Here is a 15,912-nt window from a genome sequence, read left to right as displayed (position 1 = left end):
ACAAAAAGTGTTTTTAATCTTCAATGAATATCCTTATTAATTCACTTTCAAGATAATCTGATGTTGATTTGTCAAATTTAATTACAGCTTCCGGTAACACTTGAAGTCTACTTGCTTTTGCTTCAAAATTGTAATATGAAAATGCAAATTGAATGATAATTTGCAAGGGAGTGGGCATTTTAGTTGAACACTCAAAGACAAGTTCCTTGTGGAAATGAGGCTATTGATGCAGTTTATGATTTTTCCTCTTCAAGCACTTCAAACAAATTAACTTTATTTCCTGCAGGATTTCATGTACATCCATAAATTCTAGTGAAGTCCTATATATGTGCTTTCAGATGATTTTTTTTTATGTCTTAAGTAAAAAACAAACTAAAGTCTGAAATCTAGCAAATACAAATCGAATAGGAGGAGATTGTATTTGTTCAATTGGACTTTTACCTAACATTAGCAATGAGTAACTCATCTCTTTCTAGGAACTGGTGGAAATTATTTACTTTTTTTTTTACTTTCAGGCACTCCAGGCAGCAAGGCAGCTGCTTTTACAGCAACAGACAAGTGGACTGAAATCTCCTAAGGGCAGTGATAAACAGAGACCACTGCAGGTTAGTAAAGTATCCTTGCTTTTGGGGCCTTACTCTCAGGGAAGAGCGCTGTGCTTGCTCACACATGAGGTGGGGGGGTGGATGCCTGTGCTCTAATGCTCTGTATGTGCATCCTCACATACAGGAGGTTACAGGCTTGCATGCTGGTGACTTCTCGTTCACAGAGGAAATTCACTGTAAGTTACGAAAGCCTTTTGTGGCTCTAGGTGCTTAAAAGGTCTAAGACTAAGTCTGAGTTCAGTAGCTATGGTACAAATTAATTCTTTACAGACGTGTTGCAAAATTGGTATGTGATTTTTATACGTACATGGCTTAAACTGTAAAAATGTCTGTGTTAAGACTAAGAGTAAAACAGTATCCAGAAGTAAAAATACCTAAATAACTCATCCATACTATATCTAAGTGCCAAACAGAGAAGTGTTCAGAAACTACCAACACAACTGCATGAAATTATGAAAGAGCTGCTTCTGCCATTTTAGAAAAACATATGTCATAGAGTTTCACACTGCGATGCTGTTGGGCTTCAGATTGTGTTTGGGTGAAGCGGACTTCTGTTATTAAATAATACTTTTAAGTGCATTATTAGTAAAACTATATATAGCATTTTATTCTTAAAAAAATTTATCTGGGTGGGGTTTTTTTGAGGTTTTAGTTATTTATTGCTAATTCAGAGTTCCATATGAAATTGCATCCTGCTGACAAAACTGGTTCTCTGGTATATAGACCAAATATGAGCGTTTAACTGCTGAATTACAGTCTGTTGCAGACAAAAGATGTACATGAGAGATGATTTTATTTTGTTCAGGAAATAAAAAAAGTGTAACTCCTACCATTCTCTTCCTCACATCTATTTTTCTGGATGAGCCTTTATCCCCTTGGGACTTCCCCTGTTTTCTGATGGAATAGGGCAGTTTTATCTCAGTTTTAGTTTTTGTCATGCATAATGGAGGACCCCAGGCACCAGAATTTATCTTTTTCTCCACCAGTGAAATGTTGTGAAATTTGATCACTTGTGCAATTTTTGTATGTAATTCACATTGTCTCCTTTTCTTTGTGAAACTTCATGGATCAATGTTGGACACAGCAAACAGTTCCACATTGCACATCAGCTCTCTTCAAATACACTTTTAAAGTTGTATTTATTTGCTCGGAACTAAACAAGAACTTAGGAAAATTACTAAAGAAAATGGAAAAAAAGAAAACATGTCAAGTTGGCATCCTGCCAGGCTGTAGTTATAGTCCAGTCCAGAGGTGTAGGAGTCCTGGGACCATCTCAACTTTCCTCTCTTGACCCTTGGCTTCGCTTTGTATTAAATATTTTCTAGGCTGAAGGCATGCAAGAAGACTAGTCATAAAGGCAGCAGCTTATGAACTACATAGGCTTTTTTAAGTTTTTAGGAGTGGAATTGGTGATCTTGAAGGGTTGAATCTCAGAGGTGATTGGTTTAATGAATACTGTGAAAGTAGTTTATTCTGCCAGCTCCTCATTCTGAAAGATAACATGGACTGTACTAGGAGTGTACAAGGTCCATCTAGCCCTATATCCCGTGTCTAAACTGGCCAACACCAGAAGCTAAGGCAAGTATATGAAACAGTCAATAATACTGATATTTTCCCAGTATATGTTTCCAAGTGAAGTTAGTTTACTTTAATCCTCCAACTTGCAAAGTGGAGCAGTTCAGGAGCTGCTGACTCCTCTGCTCACATTCTCCACCCATTCGTAAACCTTCTTTTCAAGGCTGAAGAGGTGTGGGGGTGCACTGTTTGTGGTAGGCGTCGATGAAAGGAGAGAAAACCATGTTTGGAGACAAAGACAGTCACACACATAACCCAGAGCATGGTGAGATGCGGAGAGGGAGTCTTGTGCTTTCCTGCTCCCAAAGCACTAACCTTGGCCTGAAGCCTTTTAAATGGCATGGGATGGTGTATTTACGTCCTGTATTTCATGTTTGCCAGGAAGAGTCAGTGCCTCATGAGTCACACTTGCGAGGCAGGAAGAAGAAAATAAAGCAAATAATTTTCTGTTCAGAATTGTTACATGCTTCCTAAAGCCAAGATTATTGCTCATGCTTTCAACTCTTCTTTCCATGATCAGTATGTACACAGTGCCTCTTATTAGCCTTGGACACTTTATTTGGTTCATTTTTAAATGAGAGGAAAATGGAATTTGCTCCCAGACTTTGGTTTATGTATCAAATACCGTGTAAATTCAGGTATGAGCACAAACTCCATTTTAATTTTCTTCTTTAGTGAAAAGGATGTATAATATAAAGGTTTTGAAAATGAGTCCTTGGAGCTTTTCTATTTCTGTCTTTTACTGTTACTAAAGAGCTGTTCATTGTTCATTATGTAGTGGAAATTCACATTTTGAGCATCGTGATGCCTGTTTGACCAAATACTGTAATATGGGTCATAAAATTGTACAGTATTATTATTTTATTATGCCAAATTTAATGGTAACTTTAGCCAAAATCTCCTAGCAGTAGGAATTGCTAAATGTGTACAAGCAGTGTGAGGTTTGTAAGACAAAAATACTTGTGCTTGTGTTTGTGCTAAAGGAAACAGACTTCTCCCAGTATTTTAAAATACTTTAATATCAGTGTATGTCTAATTTCCTCTAATTTCAGAGCAATTTACTAATCTGGCAAGTGGAGATATGTTAGAACTGATTTATAAATCTAGTAAAACCTAATAAAACTTTTAAAACTAGCTCACACATCTGCAGGCAAATGTGGGTATTAGGTAAGCCTTGCCATTGCATCTCTCATGTGCTCCATATTTTGACGTAAACTATTCTGTTGTTCCATGTGCCAAAGAAGGAAAAAAATGGTATTAATTTTAGTAGCCATCTTTTCATATTTGATGGATATTTGGGGGAAAGTAGCATATGGTGTTTTTATATATGTTCTCTCTGTTATTCCATAATGCGTCAAGTATTTTAGTGACTTACAGCACCTACTAGCTAATCAGCAAGTTGAAAGCTTATTGAAGAAGCCTTGAAATATGTGTCCTCAACTTTGCAAAAACAGGGTGTTGGGTAAGTCGTCATGTTCTACTGTGCTTTACAGAGGGGATGGTTTTAGAGAACCGCTGGGATTTTCCTAGAAGAATTTAGGTGTCTTTTCTACCCTTCTCTTGAAAAACCTTTTTAAATTTACTGCTAGCTGTGTGATCTGTTGTAAAAGAGGAATGTTGTGTTGGCAAATGGTTTTGGTTTAGTTTTTAATGCAAAAGTTACTCTTATCTACTAGTTATCCTATATTTTCAGGGAGAGGAGGTTTATATTTAGATTGTGAGTTAACAGAATACCTGCAAAAATTACAGTTTTAGATAGACTCTTATCTTGATCTGCTATTACTTTCTGATTTACATTTTTCTGGGTTTCAGACTGCAGATGGCATAACCATTAGCATGTCTTATGCAAAACAGAAGGAGAAGAACATCCCATCTGACAAGCTTGAGTACCAATTGTAGTAGTGATTTTACTTTCATGTATAGATATCCGAATAAATATATTTGAAACATGTTTATATATGCCATTCATTACACTGATGCACCAATTGAATGGATCCAATCAGTACATACATTGATTAATGACATATTGCAGAATAGCTAAGGAGGGTTTGTGATGAGAATTGAGGATAATGTTAACCTGCCTATGATGAGATAATAGCGTTTACTTTCTTACTGTGTGTGCATCCTGGAAAACATACTGCAGTAGTAAGGTTAAGATTTCTGTAGTACTGGTTTTTGTTTCAGAATATTTTTCTTTTCTGGAGAAGCTGTGATTGTGGTAATCCATGGTGAAGCAAGCTGATTGCTTTCAAAGATTTTACTCCCTATCACCACATTTCCATAGTAGGCATAACAGGGAAAATGTCACTTTGGCTCTTAGAACCTGTAGATCATTGTCCTGTGGCAGAAATTCACTGTCCTTATGGCCACTGAAAAACCTGGCTTCATCTAGCCTGCATTTTAAAACTGGCAGCTGTATTGTTCTTGTTACATTTACAATCATGAGCGAGACTTGCTGTTCTTCAAGAACTGTGCAGAGCACAGGCATAACCCAAAGGTAAATGCTGTCAATTTGCTGCCATTGGTGGGCGTTCGTGTAAGGCATTGCAATTATTTCCCTTCCAGGTAGACAAATCTCCATGCTTAGACTAATCCGTCCATGATGCACATGCTGTTGTTGGCTGCATAGCATAGTGATTTGGACAGCTAGTTGTAATTTTATTTGTTTGCTCTAAGAGTTATGAAGAGCCTAGCTATTTCTGTTCCCTGTAATGTCTCTAAAGAAGTAGTTTATTTTCATAAAGTCAGACTTTGAACTTTATCTCGATTAGAGTAAGTAGACAATTATCTTCAATCCCATAAGTTAATAAATCTACAGTGAATTGGTTAGTTGTTTTTTCTTTCATGCTAGGAGACTTGTTGTTTCAACATCAGTACTAATGCATTCGGTATGAGGATGGCATGTCAGGAAATCATGACTCTTGGAATCAAAGGGTTAAGCTCAGTGTGTACCAAGCCTGTTGTATAAATATCATGCTGTATGGAGTGTTGAGTTGTTAAGGTAAGCTTTGTTTATTTAGCATGAGCACTTCACTGAAGTGTAATCATTTGATAAAATTTGGGAAAAGTAAGTATGCATTTAAGTTTAATTACTTAATGTTTATTGCATTAGTGCATAGTATCAGAAGAACCACTTTTTTTAAAGACATGCAAAATGCAAAAATTTAGCATGAAGAGATATTCATAGTCACTTTTAACCTACTCTCCTTGCTTTACTCTCTCCTAGTTTGGTCATCTCCCTTTGGATCTTCATACGGGTCTGAATTTAAAATTCATTGCACATAATAAATAAGCAAACATATCATTAATATTGTAACTTTTAGTTACTTTTTTAAACATACATAAGGAGCTGATGAGAGATAAGAAATTGGGAATGTGGGAAAAAAGAAGCAAAACCCACTGCTTTTAAATTATATCCTCTGACTTAACAGACACTGACTGCAACCGTGCATGCATAATGCCAGTAAAAAAAATCCCAGTTTAAAAACAGCAAAAAAAATGTTATGGCTGTAACGTTTTCTTTGCATTACATTCAACAAAAATAGAAACACATCTAACTGGTCTAAAACTGTCTTTCCAAAAACTGTGTGTTACATATTTCTATTTATCTAATGCGTGCTGCTAAGCATAGGAAGTAGGAGGATTTTGTACATGCTAAAAAGCACTGATTTAGAAAGATGCAAATGCCTAATATATAGCGTAAGAGGAGAGTAGTGATAAACAGTCTTTCTCCCTCTCGAGTATAATTCTGGAGGAAATCTGTGGCCTACATATAAGCAAACATTGAGGCTTGGGGTAAATTAAATTTGGAAGATAGCTGCTGGAAAATCGTAAGTCCCATTTTCCCTCGTAAGTCTGTTAGGAGGAATATGCAGTTATCCTCTAAGGTGCAGAAATTTGCATCAGTGATACCCACTCTAAAGACAAGGATAACCTCAAGAGATGGAGAGAAGGCAAGAAGTTATTTTTAGGTAAGGTGTGGTGGGGAGGGAAGAGAAAAAAAGCTGTGTTCAGGCTTTCATGGTGTAGAAAACAGGAGTTCCATTTAAGGTAGAGGGATAAATGCAGTGATAAAGATAAAAAGCTGGACATATTTCATTGATTTACAGTGGAAGTGTCTGTATAGCAAACTTGCTGGGAAGTCCTTATTTATATAGATACAGGTCTGCTCTAAAGGCTTATATCCTGTATTTGACAAACTCTTTTACTCGTGAAAACCCATCGTGTGCCATTTTGCTGTAACATGTTTCAGGAATAGATTTACTTTAAGTCACTTTTTACTCTTGAAAACTTCCAGTATTAAAAAATACATCTATAAAGAAAGTGGCACTAGTTAGTATGGTTTCCTTTTTAATTTAACCTAAATATCAGTCACCTTGAGGTATTATTGATAAAGCAGATAGTTGTCATTTTCAGGTACATAAAACATTACAGCTAACCTTATGTATGATCTTTGTAAAAGGTGGAAAAATGTTTACTAGCAGCCTTCTAATGGAAGTTATCACATAATGGCTTCATCTGTATCTAACTGAGAAGAAAAAAAAACAAACTATCTGGTGCAGAGATCACATCTTTATCCTGAAAATATTGTTGCAATGTTATAAAGTATTTTGGAGCAGAGGAAAGAAGTATTATGCAAGTTCTGTTTACAGGTTTTGAATATGCAGAATACTAATTAGGATTGCTATGTGATCAGGGATTCCAGGAGGCATTTTAGTGTTAAACAAACGTCTGTGAAGCAATCTGACGTGTCGCTCCGTTACTGTGACTGTCGGGGAATTATTTGTCACCTACATCACTGTCACGCCTTTCCTTTCGCCCTTCCTCTCTTGTTGATTCTGGTACTTCTAGAGGATTGGGAAGAGAGGGGAGAACACACATTCTGGTTCTTCACTCAGATTCAGAGAGACAAACCTTCGGGGATTGCTCCTAGGTCTTTTCACAGCAGCTGTCACATAGCAGACCAGCAGACCCATCTTTCCCTCATGGTGGAATCCTGTGCATAGGATGGATGGACTGGTTTTTTAATTCTGAACTATAGGAGTCTCCAAGCGCTACAGAGAAGTTTATTTGCCTTGCTTGAGCAGCTGGAAAGCTCCGTCCCCCTGCAAGCCCTCCCGGTGCAGCCAGCGCGCCCGTTGACGATTGCTCCTCTTCGGGCTGCGCGAGTAGTGCCTCTGCGGTGCTGGGAGGTGTAGGTTTCCTTGAGCCACTTCTCCAGGCTCTTGCAACAGGTCTGATCAGCCTGATTCTCTTACCAGCTGGCTCATTGCCCAGAAAAGCTTGTGAAGAGCTGAGAGGGAATGTGTGAATGGTTCCCCACTCAGTGTGCGGCTCTATTAAAGGGTCTGCTCCCAGGCAGGGCCTTAATTATGCCAGTTTAGGATCGCACCACTCAAGCAAGGCTCTCCTGATACTCTTGAATTTGAAAAACACATTAGTGTACATTGATTTAGAAATTACCAAAGCAGGAAAAGCAACTGAACAAAATATTCTGTGAATGCTCTAGGTGGGTGTAGATTTTTCAAAATTGTTTCTAGCTAAATTACTATTAAGGAAAGTCTCTTTTTTCCAGAAGGTTTTTCATTTCATCAGGCAATTTTAAAAGTCAAGGAAATTTTCTACCAATATCAAAGTTCTGTGACTAAATAATGAAGAATCTTCAGTCAATAGTACCAAATGCAGCTTTCCACATGAAAATCCAGTCTCTCTCCATAGCTGTTTGAGGCATTCTTTGTGCAGATTTCTTCCCATACTTTTTTTTTTCAGATTAACTTTACTTTGTGAATTGAATACTTGTCTTGAAATTTGCTAGCAATTAGACATTATTTTGTAGTTTGTGTGTTAGTTGTCCAGTTGCTTTACCAAGCAGGGGGACTTTACTGGGAGCGTGGGGAGCAGGCTAGTCAGGAATCTGAATGTATGCCAAGATCAACATAGGTGTTAATTTCAGTTTACCTTCACTTGGACTGTATACATGTAAAATTGAGTTAAAAACTGTCAAAATTATCCAGATGATCATGCATGGATAATACACAGTAATGCTACAGAAAAAAAGCGTGTGAACATGTGTGCTGCTGAAAAGCAATCCCACTGCAGAGTGGAAAAGCACATCAGCCCATCCTGTTTGGGAAGGGGGTTGTCCAACAATTGCCACTTTGATGTTCTAGGTCTTTTTATGCCTTCTTATGCTTCTAGTATAATTTTCTTGAGACAGACAGATGAGGCTGTTATGAAGTAGAATTAATGGTGAAAAATTTACTAAACACTACTTCAGTGCTTTACTACTTGATTATGTGAAGCTTTGAAAAGCAATTGTACAATAATATGTACAAAGGAAACTGTGTGGTGTGCCAACAACATTGATATGCTTCAAGGATCCTACCAAGAACCTGAAGTATAAATGAAAAATGAGATTTTCCCCTAAGTGTTCACACATCCATTTATTCAAGAAATACACTTTCAGTTGGATAGAAAAGGTAGCCTGCACACTACTGAGGAAAACCAATACAGTAACCCAACATGTCAGAAAAAAATATCAAAATCAACTCTGTGCTTGTAGAAGTCATTTCCAAATCGATGCAGCTGTAATTTAGTACACAGATAGCTATGGGCTTGACGCTTAAGAATAATCAAATTACCAAATTAAAGAAAAATATTTCCCAATACAAGATCATGGTGTGGTGTGAAGTCATACGCAAACAGTGTTTGTTGCCCTTTTAAGAACAGTTTAGGATATCATGGAAAACCTCAGTTTGAGGGCATAGGCTCTGAAGTGGAAATAACGCAAATTCAGAGGCGAGTGGTGATTGATGTTTGCATATACAAAAAATATCTCTTGATTAGAAAGGATTGAACCGATATTCTGGGTGAGGAAGAGAAAATGCCTAACTGCAAGCCTGCCATAACAACAGGGGGCATGCATTTCACCCATGGAAAAGAAAAGAGGACAGGGTTCATAAGAGGGCTGAGCTTTTGTACAAGATGGATATCTTTCAGGAATGTACTTTAGAAAGTAAATTCTAATAAAGTTTGGAAAGTACAGCAAAGAACAAGGTCATGTGTTTAAGAACTTAGAAAAATTTCTTCCTTAAGCTTATGTCCATCACTTAAAATGAAAAAGGAAGAGAGAAGCTCAGTGTATTGGTTGCTGTATGACTGTGAACAACCAGTGATGTAACAGATGAGAAAAAAGAACACACAATCCTAAATGAATTTTAAAAGGTGTTTCTGATAAAAATAGGGAGATATTAATGCCATTTCAAAAGGTATCTTTGAGACCTCATCAGGAATAGTGGAGATATGCAATCCACCTAATTTCTGGTGCCTTATTAGTATATTAGAAATGTACTCCATATAGCTTCTGTTGAAAGATTCAGGGTTCTAGTACGGATGCCCTGAGTTTCCATGGAGTGAAGGCATCTCACTGTTTTGACTATTGCTGATAGCTTAGCACATTTGCTATATGCCTATGGTGAGGTTGTGTAAATTCTATATACATTTTTATGATATACAAGTCCAAGAAGGTTTCATTCAGACTAGGTGCATAGGCTGAAAGGTTGTGATTGCTCTATGCAATTCGGGTCGAGAAGCAAACTTTTATACTTCTTAAGAACAGTTTTAAGTATGGTCGCATGTAGCTAAGCTAGACATGAATGAACTGTGGAAAAGAAAGCTTTTCACTATGCAGAGAAAAGAGTTTCTGGAACACTGTTCTAGTAGAAGTAGTGGAAGCAAGAGCCACCTCTCCCACACACTGCTTACTTAAAGATAAAGCTTGACCACCTTTGAAAAGGACTTACCTGACATGAATTACAATAACAAAAATATTAAAAACTCAGGAAGTCTCTTCTAGTCCTATAGTATTGTGGGATTTTTTTTGTTGTTGCTGTTTTTTTAAAAAAGGTAAGGAGTGATTGAAGCCAATAGCAGAATTCTAGGGAACAGAATAGTGTGCCAATTTTTCACTAGGTCCGTTACACCATATCAACAGATTCATTTTAAAAGGATTTTAATGCTGCCTTAAAATTATAGCATGCACATGAAATGCCTTAAAGGACATGACAGTTGATTATTTTTTCAAAAGTCAACTTTATTTTCTGTATATTTATGGCCTGTTTCATGAACAGAAAGCACTGAAGATTAGATAATAACTGGCATTTAGTAAAATACAGATGACATCCTAAATTCACAATATTTCATCTATTTAAATTCACTTTCAGTATATGACCATTTTGGATACTTTAATTCTCACTTGTTAGATTACAACGAAAGATAGTGATTTCTATGAGCATAGTCTAAGTAGCTGTAGCTTTCACATCATTTTATATAGTCTGGATTTTTTCAAGCTATAAGATACAAAAATGTATTCACTTCATAATTATCAGTAAGACAGAAGAAATACCACTGAATTCATAAATATGGACATTTTTAATTGGAAGGCATTCATTCTAAAATGATTTTGTTTTTCTCAGCAATAAATACACTGAAACAAGAGGCAGAATTTATTTTTAAAAAACCCAGACCAACGTTTTAAATATCTTTTCTTCCAAAAATACCTACTTTCATAATGTTTTAGAGTATTTATAGTGTTGAGGTGATTGTCTCACGGTGCCTGAAAATAAAGTGAATTGGTCTAACAGCCCACTTATGAGATCATTATTATTGCAACCATTTTAGGGCCTCGCGTATAATATGACCCCATAAGTCTCAGAGCCAAGATTAAGTGAGGGGGCTCTTTTCCACATTGAGAAAAGTCATACTAACTTAGCATCTTGCAAAATAGTTTAGTCTAGGAAAATGTTTGTTTTGGGTGGGGAATACTTGTATAAAGTTTTTGAGTGAGTATTTAATCATTGTAATTTGACTGGGTGGTACAGTTTGTATTGTAATACTCCAACCATACCTCTAGAAACAAATGATTATGACTTTGTGTATGATTCTTTAGAATATTTATAGTTAACGAATGTAAGTGCTATTGCATCAGCCTTAATCTTTGTAATTAATGATGTCCTAAAATACATCCAGAGATAATATTGTATCAATAGCTGTTAAGACTGATTTCCTAACCTTCTTGGGTTTTGGTAACATTGTCAAGGTAAATTGAAATAATAAAACCTGACAATTGTGTATAGTGCTTGGACTGTCAATATAAAATATTTATCAGATTTCTTTTTATATATTGGATCTTTTTATTTTTTTTACTATAAGTATAGTAAGAGAGAAGTTACTAGAAGGACTTTTGGAAAGGCTTGACTACAGTAATGGTATCATGTTTAAAATAAATTCTAGTGCAATGAAGACCCACAAAAAAGATTTGAGAATGCCTTTATTATGTGTGGAATTGCTTAGCTTTTTTAAGTGAAAACCCTAAATAATTTTAGTTATAGCAGAATCGGACCTCTTCTTTTAGTTAAGGTAGGAGCTAATGTATCAGAGATGTTGATGCACCCCATCATTTACACAGAAATTATTTCTCAATTAAACCTCTGTGAATGTCAAAGAGTTTAGGAGGAACTCATAAACAGAATCCTATTTCAGGGAAGAATCCTTGTTATTTAAGTCACTTTTTTCCTCTGTGAAACTGCCAACAGGCATTCTAAAAAGGTTTTGAAAACCTTTGTTTTACCTGGCAGATCATTTCATATTTTCCTTGTTTTTTCCTTGGAGAGTAAACATCATTAGCATACAGCCTGTAGAATGGTACAACAAAAATGGTACAAGAAGTTGTTCTTCCTATTTTAGCTCTGGGAGACTTAGTGTTGTGATTTTCATTTCATTACATACCAACTTTGTTAGTGTTATTATTAATTATTAATTTAAAATGTGATTTACATAAGAAGGGTATCCTTTATAGAATCATAATTAGCATGCTTTCTCTCTTTGAGAAAAAAAAATGAACTGTTGTTTTTGACAAATACTGGTCTAGACACTTGGCTTGACTAGCAGTCCATGATCAAAACTGTTATTTTTAAACTTAAAATGCATTAGATTACATCCTCAGTATTGATCTCATTGTTAGGATGAAACTTTTATTTTTCGTACTTTTAATATTTTATTATTCTTACTATTGTAGTTATGAAAGCTTTGTGTTAGAGATTTGGGTCTTCTTGTATTAATAACTGTACAAAATTTTAATGTGAATCAGATTTCCAGAGAGCGTACAGTGCATTCTGGCAACACTAGCAGAGTGCAAGAAGGGAAAAAGAACTGCAGACACACACAGAGACATGCATCATTGACATACCCATTGAAGTGGGACTGAACAGCAGGCAGCAAGTTTATACTCATACATCTTTGAGCGTATTTCATGCCCAACTGTGTGAGCACAAGGTATAGGTATACATTATTTACACTTTTCAGGGAATACCAAAATCCATTGGCTCAAGTTTTTAATAATATTGGGTAAAGGAGAAGGAGATATGATCCGTACAGATCCCAAGACATCTCTGCTCTTTCATCATCCCTCCAGCTCTTCTAGTTCATCTTTTGTGTTTTATGGCTGCAGAGTTGCCTCTTAGCTACAGTTATAAGTGCTGAGGGTTCACAGGATCTAATTGTTCCCTTGCAGTTCGAGGAGTAAAAGACATGAAATTAAGCTAAAAGGGTGATGTAGGTCTTCAAGTAATATATAGCCAAGCTCTGGAACAGATCTGTGCTGCAAGATGTTATGGGTGCTAAACATTTAAGTTGGCTCAAAAATCTAGTGAACAAATTAATGGAAGAAAAATCCATCCATAGAAAATACAAATTGCTCATTTTCATAGTCTCTAAAGCGCAAAATGCTGGGATGTGGGGAGTGGCCTGGGAAAGCATCACTACGTCCGTACGCCACCGTGCTCATTTACTCTTCTCTGGGCACTGAGTTTGACCACTGTTAGAGGTAGCCCAGCAGGCTAAATGATCATTTGCTCTAATTCAGTGTGTCATTCTTCTGTCTTTCCAAGCAACATCTAGAAAACAACATATTTTCCTTCTGAAGACTCGCTTTTGGCCATTCAAGGGAACTTGACTTTCCTCCAAGAAAAGTCTGCTTCTACCAGCAAACTTCAAAGTTTACAAATCATAGTCCATTGGACTTCTCACAACTGTTTCTAGTCATGCTTTGAAGAAGAAAACCTCTACAAATATCTAACCTTTCCCAGTCCAACCTCTTAAGGAACTCTTCTCTTTGTGACACAGCACTGACATCAGGATGATGTAGTGTGCAGTTTGCTAGCCATAATTACTCTGCATGCTGGAAAGATTGGATTAATCTGATTAAGCTCAAGGAAAATAGTTGGGTCCTCAAGCAATTTCAAGCTACCTAGCCACTTTCTAACACCACAGTGTCAATCCGATGGTCGACGTGTTGTGATTTGAAAGGGATCCAAAAGGGACCTTCCAAAAGGGAGAGGACGTACCTGACTTGCATTGGGAGCAGCTGTCTGGCTCTTCCATGAGTTTGTAGCTACGTTACTACTTTGACCATGCAGGCAATGAAGGCCAGATCTTTAGATTCCTGGTCCTAGGTACAAGACTGCAATGTCTCTCCCATTATATGGGAAAAGGATATTGCAAATTTTATGTCTTTGGTTCCCATTCAAATAAGCCACAGTCAATAAAAAGGAGAAAAAGAAAGTGTGGTGACCTTCTGTAAAAGTGAGGAGAGCATTTAAAAAAAACTCAACACAATTTTTAAAGTTGTCTTTCTATCCCCCTCTTTCTTTGATAAGAGCGTGTATCATTGTGAAAAAATACGAAGGGAACTGAAGACCTCATCAGGAAGAATGGCTGCTTTTATAACTCCAGTGCAAAAGTATGCGTACGCAAACTCCAAAGCAATTGCTTTGAAGAATTTACTCAGTTTTAAAATAACAGTACAACTTTGCATTTGGAATGAGGATGTGCAAGCAAATTGATGTATGTATCATGTTTTTTAATCTAACATTAAAAGATTCTCGATATGTTATCCAGCATGTTATCCAGCTTCTGCATGTTATTATAATGGTAGAATTAGTTTTAAATAAATTTTATGAGATCTTTGTCTCTTATTTTTTATTTGTTCTTTAGCAGAATCTTGGTTTCCAGTAATATTTAACATTAGGAGGTGGTTTTGTTCCAAAACCAGGTATTATGGGTGTACAAACCCAGGTTTAATGTGCATGAGCTGTTTAACTTTGTTCTTTCTTATTTTTTTCTGTAAGTGTATGTTTAATTGTTTTGCACAGTATCTAGAGGTATAAATATTAGTTGAAATGTCTGTCTGGTTGGATAGGACTCCAGCAAGCAGTGGATGCTTGCACTTCCTTCTGCTACATCAGCACAGAGAGTTTGTGAGTCACTTGACTCCACTTTGGGGGTGTTTCTTGGTGTGCTTTATACCATGCTCTGTATTTATACCATGATGCAGTATCTCATCCAGTCAACCTATAAAATAATGTGAAAATACAGAATTCATTTTATTTATTTTTAGCCTGGAGAAGCTAAATTTTTGGTGGGAGAATGCAATAGGAAGAAACTTCCCAGTCCAGAATCCTGCTAAGTCACCTACTAGGAAGTACCAGACATCTATATCAAAATAAATGATTCCCAGGAGTTATGTGATGTGGCTTCTGCTTCACAATGTAGAATGTCTCTCTTTTACAAAATCTTGGGTTTTGTAGTAGAGGAAAATGATAGATTACAATTAAGTTAAATACACACACTTTTAATATAGAAAATTCTCAAAATCATTTGGCTAATTCTTTGCCCATTTTCATTTCTGATGACAGCTTACAGTGGGCCTACATCATGTCCAGGCTGGTTGTCATTTTTCTCTGCTGCAGTTCCTGATTTTGCTGACAGTTAAGATCCCCACTTGTTTGTGCTGTTAGGCAAGAACTGGAAAAGCAGTGTCAACTCTGGTTGATGTGACAGCTTCAGGCTGATGCCATGCTCTTTGCTACACTGAAAGAATCATCGCAAAGTACAACATTATCTCTATTTTCTCTTTTATGTAAAAACTTTTATACGCTTTTTGGTAGCCACCAGAGGAGCTGGTATTCCATGTGACAAAGCTACTGCGACTGGGCAACGATTCAGTGTGAGAATAGCTGTGGGATTGTTCAAACCTGGCCCTCCAGTTTATAACTGGACTTTATTTCAGTGATAACCATTTTAGGTGTACCACGGTATTTGATCATGGGTCCCAGGCCAAAAGGGTACCCAATCCTAAATCTTTGTTCTGCAGCACAGAAGAGTCTCCTCTGCTTTTAGTAAAAACATCAGTTTAAAAGGTTGTTGACAACACCCTAGATAGCACACAGGCTCTGCAATGGTTTGTTATTTTTCTTGTGGAGGCTATGGGAAGAAGAGCCGTGGGTTCCATGTTTGTGCTTCTGATTATTCACTGAATACGAATTTAGCATTAACATTAGTATTTAGCATTTTGCATTTGGCATTATCCTTCACAATCATCACTGTATCAGGCATATATGATGTATTCAGTTATTTCCCACGTGTGCTGCTTTTTCCTCATCTTTCTCTCGGTTTGAATGAGGTTATCGTTACAGAATGGGGTCTAATGACAGTCAGAATGCATAGGAAGAGAGTCAATGTATTAAATTACTCAATTATTTCTTGTTTATATATCAAAAAAGGAGCAGCATACATGTAGGAAGAATGTTTCATTAGTGTGAACTGGCATTTTGAATTATCAGTCAACTGTTGTTGTTCTTTTTGTGCTGCTGGTAGAAAACGTGGAGTTTTCTAA

General features: G+C 36.6%; 1 protein-coding gene across 9 annotated transcripts in view; it reads left to right on the top strand.

Moving 5' to 3' along the window:
* The window catches only part of FOXP2 (forkhead box P2), a 435,423-nt gene that overhangs the window by 308,397 nt on the left and 111,114 nt on the right, over positions 1-15,912 (top strand). For all 9 annotated transcript variants that reach the window (XM_069802110.1, XM_069802108.1, XM_069802113.1 and 6 more), the window contains one exon: positions 516-605. In XM_069802110.1, the coding sequence (XP_069658211.1) occupies positions 516-605 (90 nt within the window). Of the gene's footprint in view, positions 1-515; positions 606-15,912 lie in introns of those variants that run through there.

This window comes from Haliaeetus albicilla, chromosome 14, assembly GCF_947461875.1.
Source record: "Haliaeetus albicilla chromosome 14, bHalAlb1.1, whole genome shotgun sequence".
NCBI lineage: Eukaryota > Metazoa > Chordata > Aves > Accipitriformes > Accipitridae > Haliaeetus > Haliaeetus albicilla.
The sequence above is the reverse complement of the archived record's forward strand: the minus strand, read 5'-3'. Positions and strand labels throughout refer to the sequence as shown.